Source organism: Parasteatoda tepidariorum, chromosome 12 (genome assembly GCF_982258835.1).
Source record: "Parasteatoda tepidariorum strain Cologne lab strain chromosome 12, Ptep-v5.0, whole genome shotgun sequence".
Taxonomy (NCBI): Eukaryota; Metazoa; Arthropoda; class Arachnida; order Araneae; family Theridiidae; genus Parasteatoda; species Parasteatoda tepidariorum.
Window position 1 is genome coordinate 60,413,785 of NC_141766.1, and position 27,384 is coordinate 60,441,168.

At 28.8% G+C, this 27,384-nt stretch overlaps 2 protein-coding genes across 3 annotated transcripts in view; both read right to left on the reverse strand.

Moving 5' to 3' along the window:
- The window catches only part of LOC107443554 (protein Fe65 homolog), a 387,879-nt gene that overhangs the window by 301,541 nt on the left and 58,954 nt on the right, over positions 1–27,384 (reverse strand). The gene's annotated exons all lie outside the window — the stretch shown is intronic.
- Positions 1–27,384, reverse strand: part of LOC107443550 (ubiquitin-like protein 3) — a 227,089-nt gene that overhangs the window by 181,479 nt on the left and 18,226 nt on the right. Inside the window, exon 2 of one of the 2 annotated variants that reach the window (XM_087155962.1) lies at positions 24,698–27,155. The exons of the other annotated variant lie outside the window; for it this stretch is intronic. Coding sequence (XP_087012088.1) covers positions 26,889–27,155 — 267 coding nt within the window. The 3' untranslated portion in view covers positions 24,698–26,888. Of the gene's footprint in view, positions 1–24,697; positions 27,156–27,384 lie in introns of those variants that run through there. 2 annotated transcript variants of the gene reach the window in all.

Genomic DNA, 27,384 nt, shown 5'->3' on the forward strand with positions numbered 1-27,384 from the left:
AAAAAAATAATGAACTAAATTGTTTTGAAATAAAATCTGTAGTTTTCGGGGGAAAAAAACAAGTATTTCATATTAGAAATCCCCTCACCTGAATTAGATAAGTACCTTCCCCAGTGTTATTAATATAGAGCTAAAATAATTACTTTATTTGAAGGATTTTGTATCTATAACATATAATCATTTCAGAACAGTGTTTTTCAAATTCCAATTCATGAAACCTTGATGTGCCGCAGATGTCTTTTGGGTTTAAAAAAAGATTTTCTCATATTTTCTAATGCTTTCTACGCAATTTTTAAGTCTTTACGGCTTTTTGTTCTGATAAGGCTCGGTCATCGGAATTATAAACTATTTTTATAGCTGTTTTAAATTTTTGAAACCTGTTCATAGCTGTTAGGTCAAAATTAGGTTTTGATTTATGGATGCATAGCACTAAGTATACATAATCTATCGCCTAATTCTCCTTTGTTTAGAGAAAACAAACTTAAACCGTTTATCTATTTTAAGATAACAATATAAAACATAGTGTTTAAAATATTTAAACTTTGCTTCGAATTATATACGTAGCGGTAAGTATACCATACATTTAGTTAGATATTCTGTAAATAGTATAATATTGGAGGATAAATTACACCAGACATTTTCTCGTGATTTTAAAGCTTTTTTTTAATTAATAAATCAACAGAACACCTCCAAATATCTCCATATATAACAAACGAGAAAAAGCAAACATGAAACTCTTTTTATTCACTATTTAAATAAATCATACTATTATTCTACACTGTTTAAAGTTTTGGAGCATGATGAACCTTCAAGTTCTCTACAATTTTAATATGGTGCTAAAATGAACGATATTATCGCAATTCCTAAACTTGATGACACGATACTATAAATAAAATTAAACACGATTCAATTTCACACCTAATTATGAACTGAAAAAAATTCGGCGTAAAGTACCGGCACTTTAAGTGCATCATTCTTGAAATCTAATTTACTGTAAAATCCATTTTTACAGTAAAATCTATTATCACAGTAAAATATTTTTCCGCAATTTTTACAATAATATTTTTTAATTAAATTGATTCAGTGATTTTACATTAATTATTACAGTAAAAATTACGGTATGTCATGTTTAGTAGGTGAAAATGGATTTTACGCTAAAAAGTAAGGTACCCTGAGTACTTTTTACCACAGATCTGGAATTTCGTAAAGTGTGGTCTACAATATCGTTGTACATATTATGATTCAAAAGACTGAATTTAAGTTTCAACGCAAAACCGATTTTTCTGAAAATGGAAGTAAAGTTATTAAATAATTCTTGCATTGGTTACAAACAACCTTAAAATAATCTAAGCAAACCTTTTCTAAGAAATTAATAGCGTAAAAAATAAAAATTAATTCATAAAGAGGGATCAAAAGAGAAAATATAATTGTGTTTACAATTTCAAGGTATAGAAGTTTTAACATAAATATAAAAATAAATGTTCATTTAAAAGATAAAATAGAGACCTTCCACGATAAACAAACTTTCTTAATCTATAGAGAGCTAATTTTTAAACCTTAAAATTGCATAGTTAAGATAACATTTGGGGTATTAATTACGTCAGAAGACTTCTGAAAATACATATTTAGCGTTAAATTAGCACATAGGTATTCCCAAGATACATAAGTGCTGATCTTGCTGGTTTTCTCCTTTCACATTGAATCAAGTTTTCAGAAATAATTGGCCATTCTAACTGTCTTCGTTAAGGGAAAAATGTTCTCAAACGAAGCATAGCAAAGAAAATAATGAGAATTCGTGTTCCTTTATTAGAAAACTAAATTAACATAGAAAATATTAAAATACGTTATTTGTTTAACTTTACACATTATTGTACAATAAACACAAAACAAACATTAAAACACAAATAAATATTTAGTAGATTTAGAAAGAACAATTGACCTTATTTAATAGGTTAAAAATGCGTAAATCGAAAATGCTAACACTGCAGTTTATTTGCTATAGATTAACTTTAGAAAATAACTAAACACAGAACTTTATTTTTTAGAGAGTTTTAAAGAAAAGATTAAAACACATTTTCTGTGTTAAATTATACGCTCTTTTACCCAAAACAAATATTAAACCACAGATTAATACTTATTAAAATTTTAAAAAACAATCAACTTTATCTGATAGCTTATTTCAGTGTCGTTAGTAAAACATTCGTAAATAAAAACTGTTAATATTGTATTCTATTTACAATAAATTGACTTTAGAATAGAACTAAATACTGAAATTTATTTTTAGAAAACTAAATTTATATAGAAAAGATTAAAATACGATTTTCCAAAACAAACAGTGAAACATAAATAACTACTTATTATATTTAAAAAGAACAATTAATTATATTTAATAAGTTTATTGAACGTAGTGTGCAACACAATAACAATATACATCTACTTATATTGTTACTGTGTAGTGTTTTAAACAAACACAAATAAATGAATACAGATAGGTTTTTATGAAATCATGAATACAGTTAGAAACTACAATTTTAACAAATCATTTAAATATTTTGGTCATTAAGACCAATCCTACATTTATGATCAATCCAACTACAATTTACTACATTCATCATTGGAATAATATTAAAATTTAGCAGAAATCCGAATCACACAAAAGCGTACGCTTCTTAATATATTTTAAAAAGCAGTAATTAAACATGTTAAACGCAAGTAAAGATAAATAAATAAATGTATTTTCTGTTACTGAGAAGTTCCTTCAACACTGGAATACTGTCGTATCGAATATTTAAAGCAGATGACTCCTAAAAAAACTATCTGATGACTCCCTAAAAAAAACTATCTAAGAAGATTGTCCTCGATTCGAAGAGTCGCATTTTATCAAGTTTTTTTCTCACACGAAAGCTGCTGTTCATACCAGTAAAGCCGATGACAGACAAATCCTAGAACCGTGCAATTGAAAACACTGTGGTATTTCATGAGAACTATTTCCACTTTATGATTCTGTATAAAATGAAGTTTTTATTTCCGGAGAAAAGTTTAGAGCGCACATTTTCAGAACCTTTTCTTTTCGGGAAACAGACCGGTTTTCTTTTCAAAGAATCGATACATCATGATGCACAGAGCTACATTCAAAAGAGATCTGTATTTAAATCGAAGATAGTTTCATTTTCTGCACACGTTGTATTCGAAGAGAATCTTTTCGGGTGGGATGGGAGATTGTATTTTATTAAAATAAGGATCATAAATATAGCTAGAAAGTTAAATAATGAAAGGAAAGTCTATTAAAAATTGGATATTGAAAAATGATGTATTTGTTACAATGAAACACCGAAATCTAGAGAATATCGACATTCACCGGTGCACGTAGTCGCTTTGGTGAATGTCCGAAATATTTGTTATATCCAATTTTATATTAATTTATTCGTTAATATTATTATATTTATTTGATATATTTATATTTATACTATATTTTAATACCACTGACGATAGATTAGAAGAAACATCAGTGTTTGGAGTATCGGGCAAATACATACCGGGCAATGGCATTTGACCTTAAAAAAACATCAGTGTAGGGTATACCGGGCAGTGGCACTTAACCTTAAAAAAACATCAGTGTAAGGTTAAAATATCAAATAAATGTAATTATATCCACGAATAAATTCATATTAAATCGAATGTAATAAATATTTCGGACATTCACCAAAGCATATCTGCAATTGTCGACATACACCGGTGAGGGTCCGAATGTACAAGAATGTAACGAAATATTCGATCTTTCACCGACGTATTTGGTGTTTGTCGGCATTCACTGGTGAAAGTCAACAACCACCGATTTCGGTCTTTCGCCGTGACATATTCACAAGAACATAGTATTCGACGGGAATAAAAGAAATAGCATTCATATCAGTTCTCTGTGATTCTTCAAATCCTCATATAGGCTAGCAGGTAAAAAAAACGTATTTTATTAAAATAAGGCTCATAAACAGAAATACTCATAATTAGAAAAAGTTAAATAACTATTCAAAATTCTATTTAAAAAAAAGTGAATTTTACAGATACAATGAAAAATAATGCTTCAGATGATGCATACAGCAGGACTTTTTTTACTTCATTCACTTAAGACCAAATTCAATTCAAAGATTGTTTCGTTTTCAGCTCACATTCCAATACACGAAGAGATAGCATATGTACTGTCTTTTTCAAAACATCTTTCCGGATGGGATGGAAAAATGTGTTTTATGAAAATAAGGCTAATGAATTGTTTCAAATAATTATGGGAAAGTGTAAAAAAAATATTATTTTATAGATTCATTGAAAAATGACGTATTAATTTTTACGAAACGATTTTTAAAAAAATATTCTTTGCTTTAAATCATATACAGCGTGTTTGACCCACTTCTGTAAAAAATAGGAATTTATTGGAGTTTTTTTAATCAATACTTTTTTAAAGAAGGGTTATTTTTCAATAGATGGCACTACTATGACAAAATTTAAATGCAATCAAAATGATGATATTTTATGAAATTTTTTTATTTATTCCTTTAAAATGGGATTTTTGGGGTAAATTGTGGATAGTTAATTGTATTAACATTTAAGGAGGATTGTATTATCACTTTTATAGCGCATTAAAGGGTTTGTAACTGGTTTTTCTTATGGATCTTTTTTTTGTTTTGTTCAGACGTCCAGTGGATGCGGGATGACTTTTGGGCGAGTAAACAGGTCAGTATGGATTATTTCGCCTTGCTGAAAAGAGTATAAAGGCTGAGGGCAGGCTGCTTTTGCTTTGAACGGCGAGAGGACCACTCGTCTGGTCAGCAGAAGGGGAGATAAGGAGTGATAGATTTATGAGGAATTAGAATGTAGAACGCCTTATCTTAACAATTTGTTCTTGTGGAATATAACATTTCTTTCAATTTGTTTTTGTGGGATATCTATTTCATTGAGGGACGAAAAAGTTTCTAGTTGCGAGCCTGCTCTCAGCATGAAGAGTGGCTGAAAAAGCAGTACGACGGGAGTGCGGATCGTGCCCGATGGAAAGTTGGGTTGAGACATCACCGCTGACAGGATCTATCATGGCTGCTAGAAGTGTGTTCTGAGCCGGTATCACCGAGAAAGAGTCTAGATAAAGCTGGAGTCTCGGAGTGAGTTGATCTAGGCTGAAATGCTGAAAGGTTGATGTTTGGAAAGAGTCTCTGGATGCCGCGACTAGGTGCGCAACATGGATCGAATGAGCTGTTGTCTGGAAGAAAGTTGATCTGAAGTCTCAGAATAGTTGACGGGAAGTGATAGACTGAATGTCGCTAAGTTCAAGACGGTTGGCAAGAATTGAGCGTTCCTCAGCAGAAAATCGAATGTTTCCCTGGTCTGGTGCAGTCTGTCTTACTAATGGAGGGCCTAAAGAATTGAATGGCGGTCGGAAACTCGAAGTTCTCCTAGTCCACAAGTCTAGCTGCAAACCCGGTGGGCGTTCCAGAAGGTGATCTGCAAGTTCCTTTTGTATTTATAAACTCTAATTTCTTACCTTTTTAGTAACTTTCTAGAAGAGCATTTAATCCCGAATTTTAAATTATTTCTATCAGGTGTTAAGATACCTATTTTAAGATGAGCCTTGGATATTTAATTTTAATTATCAGTTGTAGGAATACAATGACCTAAAGTTTAAATGTTTTTGTAGATTTAGAATGAGCTAGTATTTTTATTTCGTAAATGTCTCTTTTAGTGTGAATTAAGTGAATGTTATGCATATGAAATTTAAGAGTGCTTTTTATCGAAAAGTTTTATCTTGAGTATAACCATTTGGAAATTTAAGAGTGTATAAATTGGAAATTTTTGTGCACATGAAGGCATCTGGAAATGATTGAAGCTGTGTTTGTAGAAAATTTATAGTTATAATAAAATTTAATTTTAATTGTTAAATGTTTCATGTAATTCATTAGTTATTTGTCTATTTTTGAACCTGGGTAACTGTTACCAAAATTCAATTAAAAGATCACAGCCTTGCCAAAGTTTGAAGGGTAACAGTACACTTATTTCCGAAAAAAAATTCTAATAACGCATATTTCAACAGAATAAATAAAATTATACAATGACGTAGTAAGAAAAATTTTAAGCTCGTTAAATGACAAATCATTCTAACAATTAATTCTTGACAACAAAAAGATAGAATCTAATTGAGCATAAATGAACTAAAAAGCGTGCACTTATTGACAATATTATAACTAAGAGCTTCTCGATTTTACATAAATTATTGATTCATTTGAACTATTAAAAGTCTTTGTAGCAATAAAATTCATGGCTGAAATAGCCATAAAATAGATCAAGTTGATATTCGATAAAGTTTATTGTTTCTTTAATAGCTTATTTGAAGGAAAAGATTGTAAACGATGAATAAATTAGCTAATATTTAATATCCCTGTTAAATAGTTCAAACATTTAATGAGCCGTGTCAATTGTAATTTATAATGATAGATGGCAGTGAGATACTCTCATTAATATTACGCTTGATTTTTCAAACCATAAAGTCAGGTCACACGAAATAAATAACTTAATAAGTGTATTTAAGATCCAAACATTTATTCATTTTGTAATAATTTTGCAAATATTCTATTGTCACCTTAGCTAACTCTAATATTTTTAGGATACTCAATTATCTCCACCCATACCACATATTTTTGGAGTTTTCGTCAAAAATGAAGCTAAAAAAACATGCAAATTAGGGATCGCAAATCAAACTCGATATCGAAATATTATGAATCACTAATGAGTAAGGCGAGATGAGAAAGTCAAAACCAATTATATTGACTCATATCTTCTAACGTTTTAGGGGAAACAATTTTTCACTGATAACTCAAAAAGAAATTTAAAAAAAAACTTTTACCAGAACGTAGGAATATAATAATTTCTTTTATCACACATACATGCAAGATTCATTACAAAGTACTAGCCCCTGTCAAGTTGAAGAACAGAGATACACAGCGGGATTCAAACCTTCACCATACAGAGTATTTGATTGAACCACAACAACAAATCTTTCTAATTTGTATTTTATTTACATGCTTAGGTCTTTTATAATGGTAGATAAAATTTTCTTACTTTTGCTACCCCAACGAAAGAGATTTTCATAAAGTAATGAAATTTGTTCAGGCTATTGTTAACCCCTTATGTTAGGCCTATTTTTAACCCCATAGTTCAGGCCTATTGTTAACCCCTTAGCTGGTAATTTTTCACCAAACTTTTAACAGAAAAGGCATGCGTGTAAACCATTTCGGACTAACTTAGGGTAGTACCTGTAATGTAAGGGAAAACCAGTTAATGGGTTTGTTAATGTAAAAAAAATATATGTTATGGTGAAACACCGAAATCTGGAGAATGTCGACATTCACCGGTGAATGTCAACATTCACGTAGTCGCTTGGTGTATGTCCGAAATATTTGCTAAATACCCTTATTTCTGATTCTCACCGGTGAATGTCAACAATCACATAGTCGCTTTGGTGAATGTCCGAAATATTTGTTATATCCAAATTTATATTAATTTATTCGTTAATATTATTATATTTATTTGATATATTTATATTTATTCTATATTTTAATACTTACTGACGATAGATTAGAAGAAACATCAGTGTTTGGAGTATCGGGCAAATATATACCGGGCACTGGCACTTAACCCTAAAAAAACATCAGTGTAAGGTATACCGGGCAGTGGCACTTGACCTTAAAAAAACATCAGTGTAGGGTATACCGGGCAAATGTATACCGGGCAGTGGCACTTAACCTTCAAAAACATCAGTGTAGGGTTAAAATATCGAATAAATGTATCCCAATATTTTATCCACGAATTAATTCATATCAAATCAGGGTTGGGTTTTTGCCATCAAAAACTGGTTTTTGACTTGACAGTGGTAAAAACCGTGTTTTTACCGTTAAAAACCGTCAAAAATCTACTGTTTTCCTTAATTTATGTCATATAGCGGACAATATATTATTTTCACATAATTGCCTTTATAAATGAATGTTGTATATGATTGCTATTGATTTTGCAACTATATACATGTATTCTTATAGAAGGATATACATTCATATAGAAATATTGTAATATACTTATTGTAAATAGTGATGCTTACTTTTATCATTATAGTTTGATATGCAAAGGATTCAAAATTTTACACTTCTTAATTGTTAGAAATAAACAAACAAACAAAAAAGCTTGTAACTATTAATAAATTCAAGAACTAAAAAGAAGAATTAATAATTCTTAAATATTAGAAATAAGTTAAACAAAACTTTCAAAACTTGTAATTACTAACAAATTCTAAGTCAAGAGTGACTTGACATTCTTCAGTAATGTAATATGCCAAACAAAATGATGCTTGGAAATGTCGAAAATTTTGTTTAGTATCCTAATATTTTACTTCAAATAGTATGTTTTGATATAATCATGTTGGGAAAATGCAAGAATCTGTCCTTTATCTTTTAACAACTTTTTTTCTAATTTTATTGCCCAACAATGAATTAGTTTTAAATTATAAGCAGTTAAACTCAAATAAAAATACAGTTTTACCAAAACTATAGGTTTTTGACAGTTTTTGACAGAGGGGTTTTTGACAATACGGTAAAAACCATGGTATAAACTGGTAAAAACCGTCATATGTCAAAAACTAGCCAACCCTGTCTCAAATCGAATGTAATAAATATTTCGGACATTCACCAAAGCATATCTGTGATTGTCGACATACACCGGTGAGGGTCCGAATGTACAAGAATGTAATGAAATATTCGATCTTTCACCGACGTATTTGGTGCTTGTCGACATTCACCAGTGAAAGTCAACGACCACCGATTTCGGTCTTTCGCCGTGACGTATATATTAAAAATGACTATAGAAATATATAATAAACGTATTCATGAATAGCATTATTTAAAGCAATGAATATAAATAGTCTAAAATAACAATTGAAATGCTGCAACTACTATCATAATACGATTGCTGCATATGAAAGAGTAAAACTGTTTGATAAATTAGCCAAAATTTTAAAAGAAAGTTTGACTCATAAATAACAGAATTTTTTCAGTTTCCTTACTAATCTGGTGTCCATAATATTAACTATACCCTCCCATACCTTTATTTTATGCAAAAAAAAATACATTAAGCCAATCTTCTCGAAATTAAATGAAAAACATTTTAAAATGTATAAAAATTCTTAAAAAACAGTATTCGAATTTTTCTTTTGCACTTTCACATTCTAATTTGTCACAGTCTTAAAAAAATTTTTATTTAAGAAAGTCATGGATTGATATTTTAAAACAGTTTTTAGATTAGAAATGAAATATGTACCATAGCTCGTACAATTTTAGTAAATTTTTCACCAAAATTTTGGCAATTTTCTGGTTTCTTAAATTATGCACCAAAGAGTAAAAATTACAGAAGTTACTTTTTTGGTTTGATTTTAGAATTAGCTCAATTTGAAAGAAGAAAAAATAAATAATATATTTATAAACTAACAAAAATTAATGTGAAAGTGGAATAACAAGTACTGGTGAAGAAAATTTTAATTTACATAAGTTAATCGATAAATACTATTCTTAAGTAGAAAGTTAGCTAATGCTTTTGAAGTTTATCCCCTAAAGCTGTAGAAATGCTGCGAAATAAAATCTCATTTAGCTGCATTGAAAATAAAAAATTTTAAAATATCTATATATTTCTTAGATTAACGACTTATCATTTTTTTTAATAGGTTTTAAGAAAATTTGGGAGTTTTAGATCTAGAAATTTAAATTCTTGTAAAAATCATTTTAAAAATTAAACAAAGCATTTTTAAAAAACTAAGTTTTATTAAAATTATAATATACTTTTTATCATTAACCCTTTGACGCAGATGGAACAGCGGTGTCCTTTTTATGTATTTTATTTTCTTACGCTCTAATTACAAGGAAAAATATATTTTGGTGTTTTTAATTAGAAAATAGTTATAATAGTTAATAAAAAGAAATATGAGAGAAATTATCTATGTACAAAAATATAAAATCCAAAAAAAAAAGTAGTTTGAATTTTTTTTCATTCAGATTCAAAAAGTTATCAATAATTTATTTTGTAAAGTAAAGAAATTTAATTGATGAATAAATGTTTCTATTAGATTTAAATAACTGTAAATAAGTACAAATTTGTATTGTAACTGTAAATAAGTAAAAGTATTGTTTGGAAGTGAACCGTGTATGGAGGAAGAATTTTACACGGAGAAAGACACTCTCTATTACATGCGTTCATAACCATAAATTATTAAAATGCTAAATATAATATTATTAACTTATTTTGACCAAAATTAAATGTAAAATAATGAAAAATATATAAAAATATGTTTAATAAAATTTCTGCATCAAAGGGTTAAAGATATTTTATATTTCACTTTAAGCTTAAATCATAGCATCCGATATGTTAAATTGTAATTACAAAAACTGCAGAGGAACCATTGAAACATAGATATTTTTATTCAAAAGAAACAAAAAAAAATACTTATAATATTTTCAGTTATATCAAGAATTAGAAATCAAACGTAAAATATTTTGCTAATAATTCTTTAAAAATGTCTCAGAATATAGTTGAACATTTCTGTATAGTTTTTATTTATGTACTACAACAGTATTGAAAAATTCAACACAATTCATTCCTTCAACAACAAAAAAAAAAATCAAAAAGATATCTTGTACTCCCTTAAATAAATAACAAGTTGTTGTATCTATAAATAGAACATTTTCAATACAGAATGCTCTATAAAGAATATTTAACATATATATTTCTGTCCCTTAACAGAATAAGTTTAATAGAATAAATTGTAGAATCCTTGTACCAATACACACACACACAAGGTGACCTCAGTTTAGAAAAATGCATACATTTGTATACAGTTTTAAAAAGAAATCTAAAAATATATACACTATAAGAAATTCAGGATCAAATTATTGAATGAAGTATTAGCACTTGTGGTGCATAATCCGCAAAATCCATATATATATATATATATATATATATATATATATATATATATATATATATATATATATATATATATATATATATATATATATATATATATATATATATATATATATATATTACCTGAACATGCAATAATATTTTATTTTAATATTATGGGAGATATTTCTTTCTTTGCATTTTTTAAATAAACATGAGAGTTAAAAAAATAATTTAGAATCATCAAATAATCCGTAGTAGTAATTGAGGAAAAAAAGATCGACAGCGAAATCTCTCCTCAAATGCGTTTCGAGATTAGGTTGTTTTAATAAATAACAACGTATAAAAAACTGTTTTAAAAACAACGGAGAAATCAATAACTTCCGAAACCTCGATAGTATTATTGCCTTATAAAATATACAAATGCATTATTCAAATTTTCGTTTAAAATATATGGGGATATTTAAAAACCACGTGAAATTCAATATTAATAACTGCCGAAAATACAATCAATACATCTATTTACAATACTATCGGCGTAAATTGAGCGCGTCAAAAATTGATTATCTAAATGCATAATTCAAATATTACGTGCAAGTTTCTGTATAAAAGAAAACTAAAAATTTTAACTTTTCGAAAGAAAAATCCTTTCTGCAAGAATTCTTGTTGTTGTTTTTCATTTACGTCGCCCTAGAGCTGCACAATGGGCTATTGGCGTTGGTCTGGGAAATATTCCTGAGGATGATCCGAAGACATGCCATCACAATTTTGACCCTCTGCGGAGGGGATGGCACCCCCTCTTCGGTAGCCCGACGACCTGCACGTGAAGTCGAGCACTTTACGGTAGAACAGTTTAACGAGGACCAATACCGCACACCCTCGGTCCCTACGTAGACTGATCCAAGTGGTCACCCACCCGCACACTGACCGCAGCCAGTGATGGTTTACTTCGGTGATCTGTTGGGTGTCTTAACGATCAGTCCACTGCGGGACCTGCAAGAATATTCTGCCACGGGGCCGTGTATTATACCGTAAATATGCCGTAATTTATAAAGTTATATTTATTTAATTAGCGTGATTCAGTAATTTTTAGGTAATTATTATTGTACCGGCACCACAAGTGCTGATACTTTTTACAGTAATTTGATATGGAATTTTTTACAGTTCATTAATAGCGATAATTACAGAACATTGAGCATAAACGGTTTTTCTTTGCATTCTGGGTTCCAGAGACAGACAAAAAAAAAAAGGTTACGTCTGACAAAGACTAAAATTTTGTACAACAACAAATATTACGAAACTCTTAGCGACAAAGAAAATCGGGATTGAAAATAACTGGGCCATCGAGTAAATATTAGAGAGATCTGTCTGCTGCTGTGTGGCCAGCTTTACAAAGGAAATCCATACCCTTCAGTTTACAAACAACTATATTTGGATAAAAGTTGCAATCGTGGCTGCTGTCTGAAATGAAACTTAGTAGCTATGTTGAAACAGATTAAAGAGAAGTTTTCAAAAGGATTTCAACATCTGGAATTATGACATCCATTGGTTCATCTTTTAAAGGATGGACCTTCTTTTAGAAGCGGGATTATTGAAACCTATTTTACAGAAAATAAGAGTTCTGTTTACCATAAGTAACAAAAATATTTATCTTTGGATTAGATATTTGGTGTTTTTCGTTTTTTCTTAAACTGAAGTAATCGAGAAAAATATACATTTGGTATACGTAATAAATATGTAAGACCACTTTTTAGGTATAGACCACCTTTTGTGGCCAGGTATTAAAAAGTTAGTACAGTGCTCCCAAAGGGTTAAAGAGTTGGGAAAATAAACTAGAATTCCAGCGATGATTCGCTTTGTGGCAAAAAAGATTCCCAGCGGGAGCAAATGTTTTCTCATTTAAAACCTGCTTTAGTATATTTAATTTCGAATTTATAAAATTCGCCAACATTTATAAAATTTACTTCAGAAAGAGGTCAATACTTTTAGGGTCAAAAATGAAATTTTTAAAATGCTCTCAAATTATTATTTTAGCCCTTTGAAGCAGAATTTTTATTAAACATATTTTCATACTTTTTACATGATTTTAGGTCAAAATAATATTATATTTAGCATTTTAATAATTTATGGCTATGAAATAAGAGTGCTTTTTCTTGCGTTAAAGGTAAATTTTTCCATACACGGCTCACTTGCAAACAATAATTTTTTCAAGTTTGCACTTGTTTGCCGTTTATTTAGATCTAAGAGTAATCATAGAAATTATTTTAATTTGCAAAATCAACTATGATAATTTTTTAATATGCATGGGAAAAAAATTTAAAGTACTTTCCTTGGATTTATATTTTAATACCAATATCATTCCGATAATCTAACAGATTTTTTTAGTTAACTATTAGAGTGTTTTTTATAGTTAAAAAAATACCAAAATACATTTTTGTTTGTAATTAGAGTGTCAGAAAAAAAATATCTATAGAAGGGGACACAAACAATCTGCTTCAAAGGTTAAAGTAAAGAAAACACAAATCGTTATCAAATTTAGACGAATCATTATTAACTAAGCATGAAGTAACAACATCAAAATATGTTTGACTGCTGAAGGAAACTGATTGGAAGTAAAGGACTAACTCTTCATGTCTGTATTTTGACAATTCAAGGTGTTCTGGAAACAACATTCTTAATATATATTTTATCACTAATGTATTCATATTAGGGGAAGTAAAGGGAGATAGAAAAAATAAATATTGAAATTTATCGAAGAGCAAGGTATTTCTAACAACCGCTTCTTATCCCCTCTCTCTAGCAATCAAACAGGTATCCTGCCTTCATCAATGAGGTCAGATTTTGATAACCTTTGTTCCTTCTTTTTCCCCTAAGAAGCTTATTTCTTTGAATTTATTCTTCACAAGAATATTAAATATATACAATAAGAGCAGACATTAATGAACACATTGCAATTATTATTTCAATAATATCCTAAAATTGCTATGTTTATTATTATTTCATACTAGTTATACTTCATACTAGTTATTCATTTTAAGCATTTCTTATAATTCATTGCAATAAATTGAAAATAATTCTTTATCTCTTTAATTCCATCAAATTCTAATTTATTTCAAGTTTTTATTATCGTCAAACATTTTTCTGGAAACTATTTTATTTTATCCTAAACAAATTGAATCAATTGGCAGCGTTTACGAAATTAATATTTACACACGACTTAATAAATGATTCGAAAACACTAAAATTCAACATAACGAATAAAGAAATCCCTGAAATTGGTTTCCCATTTTAGTAATGAATGACCTAAATATGCAAGAACTTATTTCTCCATTTTTAGTCAACGAATAATAAATCACAAAACGAAATTCAAACAGTATTTTAAGAACGCAACTATAATCTTTGAACCAGAAATAAATGATTTATATAAAACATTAATCAGTTTATATTCAATTGCATTTATACGCATCAGTTTTTTTAAAGTTTAAATTTAGATTTCGAAAAACATCTGCTAATGGCATCTTTATGAAAGAAAAGTACTGGTTTTCTTAACTTGCAAAGCTACATCTTAAAAAACGAGAAAGGGATAAAATGGATCTACTTGGGGGGGTGATGATTAATGAGGAAAAATATATATCAAGGGCTTTTGGAATATATGCATCCTAATTCTCACTATTGGACGGTAAAAAAATAGTTAGAAAAAAATACCATTTATTAATAACACCACGAATAAATAATAGATCAGGAAAATAAATGGTTAACGCACAAAAAAACAAAAAAATAGGAGAAAAAAAAGAAAAAAAAGATTTGGGTGAAATATTTGAAGCCTGTAAAATAAAAAAATGAGGAAAATGTTTATCGAGAAAGCCGCAAATACCCTATCTGTATAAAAAGTTAGTTAATTCTTTTTAAATTTAGTTTACTTTTATTCATTTATTTAGTTATTTTACGAAAATTATCGGTAAAAACCACATTAAAAAAGATAAAAAGAAAATTTGGGCCAATATATGACGCGTTACCAAAACTGTAAAAAAAAGAAACACAGTCTGTCTAAAACGTTATTTACTTTTTGAAACTCACTTTAACTTCATATATTTTACCATAATTATTTGTAAAGTACTGCGACACCAGATATACTTTTACCACTATACAGAAATAGTATATTCTTTTTCGAGAGATGATAAAGTTATATAATTCTTTTTAAAGCTTGCTTATCTTTATTTATTTCATGAAAACTATCTTAAGAAGAAAAAAAAGATTTACCAAAGACAATTTTATTGCAATATATGGCATATGATACCCAAATGTGAAAACTTTCCCTGCATTTATTTATAAAGAACTGGTTTACTTTCACAGCTATACCAAAATAGTAGAATCTTTAATGAGAGAACAGTTAAAAGTCTCATTTATCTGAAAAGTTACTAAATATTGTTTACTTTACCTTCATTTATTTTACGAAAACTACGTGTAAAAAACTGGTATGTGACTGCTATGACGAAAAAACTGGTAAATAATTTTTGAAACTTACTTACCTTTTCATACTCCAGGGCTGATTGTGAGTCAAACTTAAAAATCCGGAAAATTTCTTGAGTAAAATCATTAAAGACGCATAATGTCTTTATAAATTTAAATCATTGATATTTTCAAAACATTGAATTCTAAATAAATTATATACAGCATAACTTAAATGAATAATTATGTATAAGTTTACTTTTATCTCTAATCACATTTATTATTCTACCAGAAAAAATATTTACAAATGAAAGATACCAAGTATAAATTCTAGTTCTTCTTCTTGGGCACTACAGTCTATGACAGGCCAAAGCCGTTCCAAAAAGTTTTTGCCTTCTTGATCTATTATGTGCCATGGCCTAGTTCTAATATTTTTAAATAAAATATACAAGAATTTTTATACATAAATGTGATCAATGATTTCTTGAAACTTCGGGACCAAAGATTTCCGGAATCTTCAGGGGTGCAATTTGGGAAAAATCCAGAAATCCGGATTTTTACCGGAGTACAATCACCCCTGATACTTATTTTACGAGAAACTACGATACTAGATATATACATTTACCACTATAAAATAATCCGATACGAGAGAGCCACAAATACTGCATTCAAAAATTTAAGGTGTTTTTGTGGTTGTTCTGAGGTGCCAAATTTGATGAAAGATTTATTTGAAGTATTCACACTTGAGGTTGTTGGAAATCTACTTTAGTGCAACCAGCTTAGAGGGGCTATATTTTCTACACTTCAAGCGAATTAGTATATTTGAGGTGTGAATAATTTCACTCAACAAGATTTTATGAAGTGTAAATGAAGTTGAAATTCTGGTTTATTGGTAAGGTTGTTTTTTGTACATAGCATAACCTCATTTTCTACCTCAGGTGCATTTTTTTACAACTATCGACATCGAAACAAGCTCAAAAACACCTTACTTTTTTGTAAGGGTATATATAAGGGTATATTTCTTTATTTTGTGAAAATTATTGGTCAAAAACTGCGATACCATATATAATTTTACTGCTATACAGAAATAGAAGAGTCTTTTATAAGAAAATAGAAATAGTCCAAAAAATTGTCAATACTTTGTATAGCTTAATTAACCTTTATTTATATCAAGAAAATTATCTATAAGAAATGCGATCATACCTAAGTGTCAATATGTACCGAATATGTCAGTATGAACGCCCCACTTGTCTAAAAAAAGTCTCTTTTTTTTAAATTTTTGGCTATTTTTATATTTGTTTTATTTATTTTACAAAATTTATTTTAAAAAAAATGGCGAAATAAAATAAACTTTGACATGATACATAAATCTTTGAAAAAAATCAGTACTTTATTGAATGCACAAAGAGTTTTCAGATTTTTTAAAAGGTAAAAAACTTATTAATACATCTAACAAAAATGCTCATCTTTTCCCAAAATGAAGAAAAAAGAAGAATGTTGAAGAAACATACTTTTCTTTATAACGATAAGCTCAAATATTGATGACAATTTTTTTATAATTAAACGATTAATTTCCATTGAGGAAGAAAGAATATTAATGTAATATGGTAGCCAAGTATTAATTAATTTGTACATCTAAAGAATAAGGAATAAGGATTTTATAAAAGGTAAAAAACTTATTAATACATCGAACAAAAATGCTCATCTTTTCTCAAAATGAAGAAAAAAGAAGAATGTTGAAGAAACATACTTTTCTTTATAACGATAAGCTCAAATATTGATGACAACTTTTTTATAATTAAACGATTAATTTCAATTGAGGAAGAAAGAATATTAATGTAATATGGTAGCCAAGTATTAATTAATTTGTACATCTAAAGAATAAGGAGAAACTCTATCCGAAAAATTGTTAGAATTAATGAAAAATTATTTACCTTGAAGAAATTTATGCGTTTTAAATACATCTATCTTAGAGACACTGTTTGGAAACATAAATAGAAAAGGTATCCCACAATTCACGTAAGGTTTAAATACTGTGCCATTCGTGCTATAAAAGTGTCCTAAGACAAAAAAAAAAGAGGGGAAAAACAACTTTTTAACTGATAGTTAAGGGTTATCAACCGCTTCCTTGATTATCCCGAGTGAGCTCGGGTTTGTAAATATTGCAAATTTTTATTATCCCGAGTAAACTCCGGGCATAGCTGAATTCATCAATACGTTTTGTTTTATCATGTTTTTATTCGACCGGAAGCAAAACAAATAATAATAATCTGCTGTGATTGGAAGTTTGCCAATTTTTGTTTGAGAATTCTGCTATTTGTCGGACTGCAGACGTGCTTCGTACTGTGAAATTCAAAGATGAGCGATCGAATTAAAAACAATAACAAAAATTTTTTTATTTCAGTTCATTAGGCTTACAACTGCCTTCAGTGGATTCTAAATACAATCTATCTTTTTTGTTTTGTTTACATAATAGGACGCCATCTGGTGGCATTCCGCGACACGTACAATTGTATATACGATGGTTGCAGTGTTGCCAGATTGGGCTACAAGTAGCGGATTGGGCTACTTTTAACAACGCCTCTACTGAAAATCGAATTTGGGCTACCAGCTACTTTTTGGGCTACTCATTATTTTTCGAACGCTACACATCTTAAAAATGCGCTACCTTCTTTTCTTACAGAAATATTTTTTTAAAAATTTTTTCCCCTTCCCATTATAAAATGATTCCAAAAAGTGTGCAGTTTCTTTACCTTTTTTAAAAATAAAACTTTTTATTGTTCAAAACGCATCTGCTTCAGTTGTGGATTCATGATTTGTTTTGCTGCTGGGAGTCTATTATCCTTCCATATCTATGTTTCAAATCGTAAACTCGTGAAATCGAAAGGATATATGGGTGATTCTTTTGAAACATGACAATTCGGAAGAAAAACAATTCTTCAAATTTAAAGTCTTCAAAAAATTTTTTTTGTTTATTTATTTAGTAACATTTATTAATATCTTACAGACAGCAGTGTAGTTTATTGACATTTTCTCGAGAAAAAAATAAAACAGAAATTCACCAAATTTTGAATGACCGGGAATTTTGAGACCAGGAAAATGACATATTAGCTTAGAAGTTAAGAAAACAGTCGTTTTATGCTAATAGTAAGTAACACAACTTAAAAAACTCAAGAAAGAAAAATTGATTTTAACTTTTTTATGTAAATAAAATCCAAAAATAATTATTGTGAAAAATTTTAATAAATGTTTTAAATATAATGAAAGTGAGAGTGATGAGTTAGTTTTGAAAACACAATGAGTTAGTTTTTAATTTTACTGCACTTTAATTTGAAAAAAACAGTTAAAATAAAGAAAACAAAAAAACTTTGTAAAATTTCAATTATCTTGAAGCTTTTAGGGGAAGTAAAATTCCTGGAAGATATTGGGTAAGGGGCGGACATTTTTGAATTTGTGATATTCTAAGAGATTTTGACACAGATTTTTTTCCCGGGCCACTTAAAGAGATTAACTGTCTGTTTGCCAGCAGGAATAATAAAGCTAACTTTAATATCTTTATGAACGACCTCAAAACTCTCACATTAAAAATTATAATCTTAGGAATTTTTTAATTAATTTTATAATAATTTACATCGAAAATTTTTTTATAATATTAAATTTAAAATATTTCAAATCATTTTATTTTACCACTTTATTACATTCCTTAATTTATACGCCCAAGCAGTGTTTAAAAACTGACAGAATTAAATTGTGCAGTGATGTTCTTAGTTTATACTTTATATTTTTAACTATCCGTGTATTGAAAAAAATTAACCTAAAGCCTTTGAGTTAGAAGGACCATGAATTGTTTAAATTAATCACTTTATCTACTGTAGAAAGAATCAAAAATGTTTTTGTTGTTGTGTACAGAATAAAATTGTGTATAATAATCAATCATTAAATAAATAAATAACTTTAATTACATTCGAGCATATTACAATCATTCATAAACTGGGTATTAGGTTAATATTTGTTTTCCCTCTCTTTACATTATAGTGTTTAAAAAATTTTCTAATAACTGTGTTAATGTCCAGGAACTTATAAGTCGGGATAATGACAATTTAGTCATTTTACAGCATTTAACATTACTTTAAGATTTTGGCCTAAGACGTTTACTTTCTGCAGAAAACATCAGGATTTCTTGAAATAACTAATGTAAATGTAGATAGTTTATTATTAATGATTTCAAGAGGACAGAAAATGACAATTTTAAAAACCTTTTCACCTTGTAAAATTTTTTGAAATACATTTTGACTTAGAAAGTTGGTTCTTTTATTACTGCAATTAGACATGTTCTGATAGTATTCTAATCAATCTCTTAACCTAAGATATTGATTGCTGGCGCTATCTATTTGGGTTATAAATTACTAAAAAAAACTGTCAGGAAAATGACTGACTTTCATGTGACAGACAAATTATTGACAGAAAAAATTATTTTCACCAAAGTTTTCGGAAATAATACCCTCCGCATATATTCTAGAAATGCTTACAACGGTTGAGATAAAAAAATTAGCTATTGAAAAATGTATGGGAAGTTTTGAAGCTAGTTACTATTGGAAATATTGTTTAAAACATACCAGGAAGATGACATTTTGATATTCAATTAAATATTTTAACTATACAAAACAGTCAATGCTAGTGCAAAGTCATTTTAAAATGCTAACAGCACTGCTATTTATTAATTTTTTTTAAAAAATAGTTCTTTTAGTAATATAGTATTAGACCTTGGAGCAAGAGACTGTGAATTGTCACATTTCGTGAGAATCACCCATATATGGAAAAATGCACGGCGAGTATGATGGAAAAAAAAATCCTTAAATCGAACCATTATTAACCGCTTATTCCCCATAAAAATAAATCACGTGACCTTTAATCTGAGTTAAAACGAAATATTGAATTTGACTACTTAGTGTATATATATATATATATATATATATATATATATATATATATATATATATATATATATATATATATATATATATATATATATATATATATATATATATATATATATATATATATATATATATGTAATAACAGGGCTACATCATCTCTGTTATCATTGGTGTATTCATACTAATAAATGCAGTCAAAACCATAATAAGTTATCAAAAGGTTTATTAAAAGATATGCTGGTGGTTATAACAGTTCACATCCGCCCTCCTCAAAGGAGGGGGAGTGGACGTAACTCCGGATGGTTCCGACAGATGTTTTGTGGAACACGTTATTCAGCAAGAGACATGCGAAAACAATCGCTCTCACATTAAATATTACAGATATTGGTGTACTTAGGTCCCAGTCGCACATGCCTTTGTATCTCTACGCACTATGGAAAATCATTTAATGCTTCCTAATATGGAAGTGAAAGAGGGAAAAGATTCTAAAAATAACTCCTCCTTTCAAATATAAATCTAATTATTATTCAATGGTATGTTTTCAGCCTTGAAATCCCAAAATAGAATAGCTCTACGCTTACTCTTTAACAAAGTCATTTTATGAAACCGAAAGAGTTTTAATTCTTTTATTAAATACAAAAGTATTTATTATTTTTGTATTACATTCCCCCCCCCCCAAAAAAAAATTTTGGTAAGCCAAAATAAAAAAATTTAGAAAACTTCAAATTTATAAACTTTAGGTTGGTACGACTGTTCCTTTTCCTTACTACAAATAACATCTTTTCAATTAGGAGAATAAAAAATATTATTTACAATGACAAAAATATGAAAAACATGATTATGCAATTTATCTGTTTAGTCAATTAAACAGAAAGAAAAATGAAATATTTATATAACTAATCTAATAAAATTTACAAAATTTTTATGCAAATGAACTGGACAACAAGTGTCATTTAATCAGAATTTAAGATTCTGTGTGGTTAAATGGTTATTTACTTGATAATTAAATATTTTTTAAGCATAAAAAAATAAAATTTCAACCTAGAGCTTGTGTATTATGTTTTGATTTAGTTCCTTGTATTTATGAATGAAAAAAAATCTGTCGATCTTTTGCATTTTTTTCCTTCAAAAAAATTACTGAGGAAAACGGTTAAAAATGTAATCTTTGAAGCACACCAATATTATGTTTTTATGTTGTTGTTTTTTCTGACGCTCTAATTACGAGTAAAATTATGTTTTGCTATTTTTTATTAATAAAAAATAGTCTAATAATTACTAAAAAAGATTGTTATATTATCTGAATTATATTCGTACTGAAATATAAAATCTAAAAAAAGTAGTTAGAAATTTTTTTCATTCATGTTCAAACATTTATCTATAATTGATTTTGTTTTTTAGAAAATTTCAATGATGAATAACTGTTTCTCTTAGACCTGAATAACTGAAAATAAGTGAAAAATTATTGCTTGGAAGTGAGTCGTGTTTGGAAAATTTTATCTCAGGTGTATCATGTTGTATTTCATAACCATCAATTATTAAAATGCTAAATATAATACTTTTTAAACTTATTTTGGCCTAAATTAATAAAAAATAATGAAAAAAAGTACAAAAAATTTGTTAAATAAAAATTCTGCGTCAAACAGTTACACAGAACGCATTTTCATTGATCCGATGTGTCATTTCTCAGTGGTTTAATTTCATGTTTTGGTGATCAAAATTGATCACGCAATTTAACACTGCGAGACTTTTTCTGTGGAGTTTTTGATGTTAAAAGCTTTTATAAGGCTACTATCACTTATTCATAGGAGGATAATATTTTCTCCTTTATTCCACATTAATGCATGAAGTTTTTGACAGTAAATGGGTATAATACAGTTCGTCCCCCATTACTAAGCTTGCTGTGTCATACATAGCTTTACACTTGTATACTTTAAAACTCAATAATAATTTACAATTTTTAATTATAGAAGCGTGTGTTTTTTTTATCTAATTACTTCTTGCATAAATTGTTGGACATCCTGTACATAGTTTTAAAAAGTCAATTAGTGTTATTTATTATAAGTTTTCATTTTATTATGATTTTAATAAAGAAAATGTAGTTCAACCATCAAACAACTCGTAACTTCCTATTTACGCTTTAGCCTGATTTTCTAGGAAACGACGCATACAGAAGTGGCACATTTTGCTGTTCTATTAATCATTATCTTAATTGCTCTATCACCTCCCCTACTCTTGTCTAAATATGAAATTATGTAGCTTTTCTCTCCTAGCAGTAAATACTATTTTCATGTAAGTGAAGAGAGAAATTAGGAAAATCGATGGATAAATTATTTCGCTGCTTCTATCTTCAGCCCAAATTCATAAATAAATTTAGGAAATAATCCCAAAGCTCAGACTGCTTCTGGATAAGGTCTTTTGGAGCATTTCGGAAAAGCTTAAATTTATGAAAAGATAAATAATGACATAAATCTTAAGCTATTTTTGTTAAGAAGATAATGGAATATTAGTCTACTTTTTGTATTAAAAAGGTTATAAATGTCTGCTATTATTTTCTAAGATTACAAATACATCATAAGCCCTTAGGACAGGAAAATAGTTTAATAAATAAACGGTGGCTTAAGAGAAGGCTTGTTACAATAACTAACATTTATTTTGATAATTATGTAAAAAGTTAGTAAACAATAATGAATAATTCGCCCCGAAATGATAGATAAAACTCAAAGTTAAAATAGAATAATTTGATTCCATAATTACATTTTAATTCTTCTCATAGTTACGTATAAGTTAAAATAACATTATAAAAATATCTATAATCTAAATTCTTGGTTTATTTCATAATATAATAAAAGCAGAAATCATAATTTTAATTCTTATTATAGTTATATAATTAGATTTTAATTCTTATTTTAGCAACGTATGAATGAAGTCATCATTACAAAACTATTTTAAAAATATCTATAATCTCTATATTAGTTTCATATCACTGATATAATAAAAGCACATTATAATTTTAATTCTTATCATAATTACATTATTATATTTTAATTCCTATTATAAATATATATAAATGAAGTTATCATTACAAAACAGTTTTAAAAGCATCGATAAATTAGATCTTTGTTTTATTGCTCTGATATAACAAAAGCCTTTATTATAATTTTAATTACTACTAAGAACAAATAAAATTATTATTTCAGAAATATTATAAGAACATCTAAAATTTGAATCTTTATTTTATTTCAAGGGTTTAATAAAAGCAAGCGTAGGTTTCAATCGCATTATAAAATAAAAATCTTTTTATAAAACATCAGGAATATCTATTAATACAGGAATAGTACTGGATTATCCGAGTTTCTTACACTTAGAAATTAGAAAAATAAACAGACAATAAAATATTTTATATCTAGCTAATTTTCTATAAAATGTAAATATTTTTAGAGACAAAGAACGAACCAGAATATATTTCGGAGTAATAAAATAAGTTATGGTAGTCAAATATATTTTACTACTTCCAAAAACAAAATAAAAATAAAATGGTTTGACTACTAGTTATTTCTCATTTTTAGATAAGAATCTTAGCGAGAATTTTTCTGGTATCGATAAGACAATTGAAAACAATTTCAATAAAGTATAGAATACTAAGAAGAGGATATTATATACAACCCAAAGAAAAAATTCATATTTGCGTATGTTATGTTTGTGTTTTTACTAATGACACTATGGAAAGCTAAGCTCACCAGCCATTGTACTTCTGCAAATTAAGTCAGGAAGGCGCGCCTTTTGCTGGACAAGAAAGCACCGTAAGGGTAAAGGTACATATTATCTCAGAACTTTGCGAAAAAATTGCAGCACCACTCATTCGTGAAGCCACTGAATCAATTTAGACATAGATTTGAAAAGGAAGGAAATTTTTTCCTGATCTCCGTACCCGTTGAACTGCGCAGTGACCCACAACTGGATTTTTACGAGCATGCATTCGTTGGGTGTTTGCGGAGTCGGGGATGGAGTCCGATTCTCTAACCGCACTTTCATAGTTTGAACAAGAAGCAAATAAATCAATTGATTCTAAATATATATATATATATATATATATATATATATCTCGTTTTTTAAACAAGCCAGAGAAATAATTCTCAGTAATTTTTTACTCATTTGACTGTCTTGTCAATAATTTGAAGAAAAAAAAAGATTGTGGATAAAATAAGGGATGCTATACCACGGAAGAAATCCTTCATATCAATTTCAAATATGTAAGTAATTTAAAATTTAATGTATGAAAAAAGTGAGTTCAGGTAAGAGTAAACCATGAAGTTTCAAATGCTGAAAATAGCAACTAAATGCAAACAAATTGTGGCAAGATTACTTATAATTACACAATAGGTAAGTTTTCCAGTCTTAATTAGATAGAATTTTTATATTTTGAAAATAGTTTATTTGAAATTTCATCTTTTGCTTTCAGTGGCGACACCCACTCTATTAACCGCTTCCCTGATTATCCCGAGTTAACTCGGGTATGTATATATTGCAAATATTTATTATCCCGAGTGAACTCGGGCATAGCAGAATATGACAATACGTTTTGTTTTATCTCGTCTTTATTCGGCCGGAAGCAAAACAAAAAATAATAATAATCTGCTGTGATTGAACGATTGCCAATTTTTGTTTACGAGTTTTGCTGTTTGTGGGACTGTAGATGTGTTTTGTATAATTGTATATACGATGGTTGATGAATTTACATAGAAAAAAGATGGCGCTCGCGAGCGAAAGTAATGCAGATGATTTTTCAGATTATGAACATATACAAAGACTAATATTTAACTTTTTTCATTTGTCCGAGATATTATATTAACTTTTTTCATTATATTAATTTTTTTCATTTGTCCGATTTGGGATAGTAAACTGATGGTAAATTAGATATTTTTTACTCATAAAAAAATTAAAATTTCAACTTAGAACTTGTGTATTATGTTTTGTTTCAGTTCCTTGTATTTATTAATGAAATAAAAAAATATGTCTATTTTTTGCATTTTTTTTTCTTCAATAAAATTGGTAATGGAAGTAGTTAAGCAATGACTTTTCACAAGAATTTAAAAAAAAGCTTTATTTATATTTTGGAGTGCCTTAACGTAAATATAAAGAATTGATGAAATGGCCAACAGCCAATTTTTAATACTCAACAAAGGTTCATTATTTATTCGCAGATGCACATCAAAAGGCTAAAATATGCATGGCTGAAAGAGACTATCAAGGTGTATTTTCACGAAGACAATACCCTAAATGATTTGCGATGCACGTCTCTACTATTAGAATATTGTCACCGAAAAATAGGAGTTCCGTGATGAATACATTCAATGAAAAATATACAGCAAAAAAAAAAAATATTTCTGAGGTCGTTCACAATTCAATTCAACGATTACAAGATTCACAAGATTAGTTGTTCTTTAATACCTCCTGAGATTAATGACAGAAAATAAGATATATGTAGCTTTCAATAAAGTAAGCTTATAAGTACGATAAAATGCTTTTTATTGTTATTTCTAATGGCAAAAGAAAATGACAAACTCGTACAAAAACAGTGAACAAAAAGATGAACAACAAGTAAGAGAAAAAAGTCACTATCTCATTAACAAATGTCGGGCACTCCAGTAGCGCCTCACCTCAGAGTCCCCACGCAGAGCTGATCATTAGATGATTCCTGTCCATAAGTTCATTATTCGAGCATAACGAGCAAGCATTTGGGTCAGCGAGAATGCCGATGCGGCAGAGGTGGTTCGCCAGGCAATCATGGCCCACCGCAAGTCTGAATTCTGCAACAACTTTATTGCGGGGCTTATCGGCAATACCCTGTTCTTAGCTGTTCTTCCAACTTCTTGAAGAAATACGAGAAGTGAGCAACGCTTTCCAGTTTTGTCTCATAAAATGCTTGATATAGAGTTATGCCGAATGAAAGGATTTCATTCGGCAAAGTGCTTGGCTGTTGAATTATTTGAGTGCCTTTCTTAGCCAGCATATCGGCCTGTTCATTGCCGCAGATATCGCCTGGGATCCATTGGAGTGTTATTTGTCGCCCTTCTATCCTCAAACTCTCCAGGAGAACCTGGCAATCCTGGATAGTCCTTCAGATAGGTATTTCACGAGATCTAATAGCTTGAATGGCAGCTTTGAAGTCAGACAGTATAACTACCCTATAGTAAGATGTGGGGGCAATTTGTTCCAGTGCCACATAAATAGCCATAACCTCGCCATCAAAGGCAGTTTTCTGTTTACCAACTGGCACATAAAAAGAAAAGATGGAAGAAAATATTCCGGCTCCCACATTCGGGGATAGTTCGGTCAAGAAGCCATTTGTATACACACGTAACCATTCAGGCTCAAGGTAGAGAGTGTCGATAGTTTCAATTGCAAGGATCTTTCAGCTGCTTTGAGGCATTTGGCTCTTAAGAAATGGTTGTGCGAGGTCCAGATTGGGATATCTCAACATGGTTTACAGGGTTAGCGGGTTTTAAGAAACCCTCTACAGAATCATTATCAAGTTCCAGCTCTGCTCTTAATTCTAGAACTCTCTGTAGAAAACCACTTTGTGTCTTTAAGTGTCTTGGGATATTTTGGTAGCAGTTCCAAAAGAGTACAAAAAAAGTATCTAATTAATTTTTCATAAAGTACAAGAGTCTTCTCTTCAATAATTGATTTGATTGGTCTTGTATTGGTCAGAAATAGAAGAGAGTCAATGGGAGTAGTGTTCACTGCACCTACAATAAGTCTAAGGGCCTGGTTTTGGGAATAATCCACGATAAACTGGATGAAAGACGAAGGATAAATGACAATAATCTGACAATGTACAATACTTTGTACCAAAATTCTGTTCATTTAAAAAAAAATATTAATATTGCTTGAAATTCAAAGAAATACTTTTGTTGTGTATTTTTAACCTTTTTTTATTATTTGCGCAATTTCTGTCTTTTGCATCATTTATATAACAAATTTTTTTATGTTTAGAATTTGTATAATTTTCACAATTTCCCGC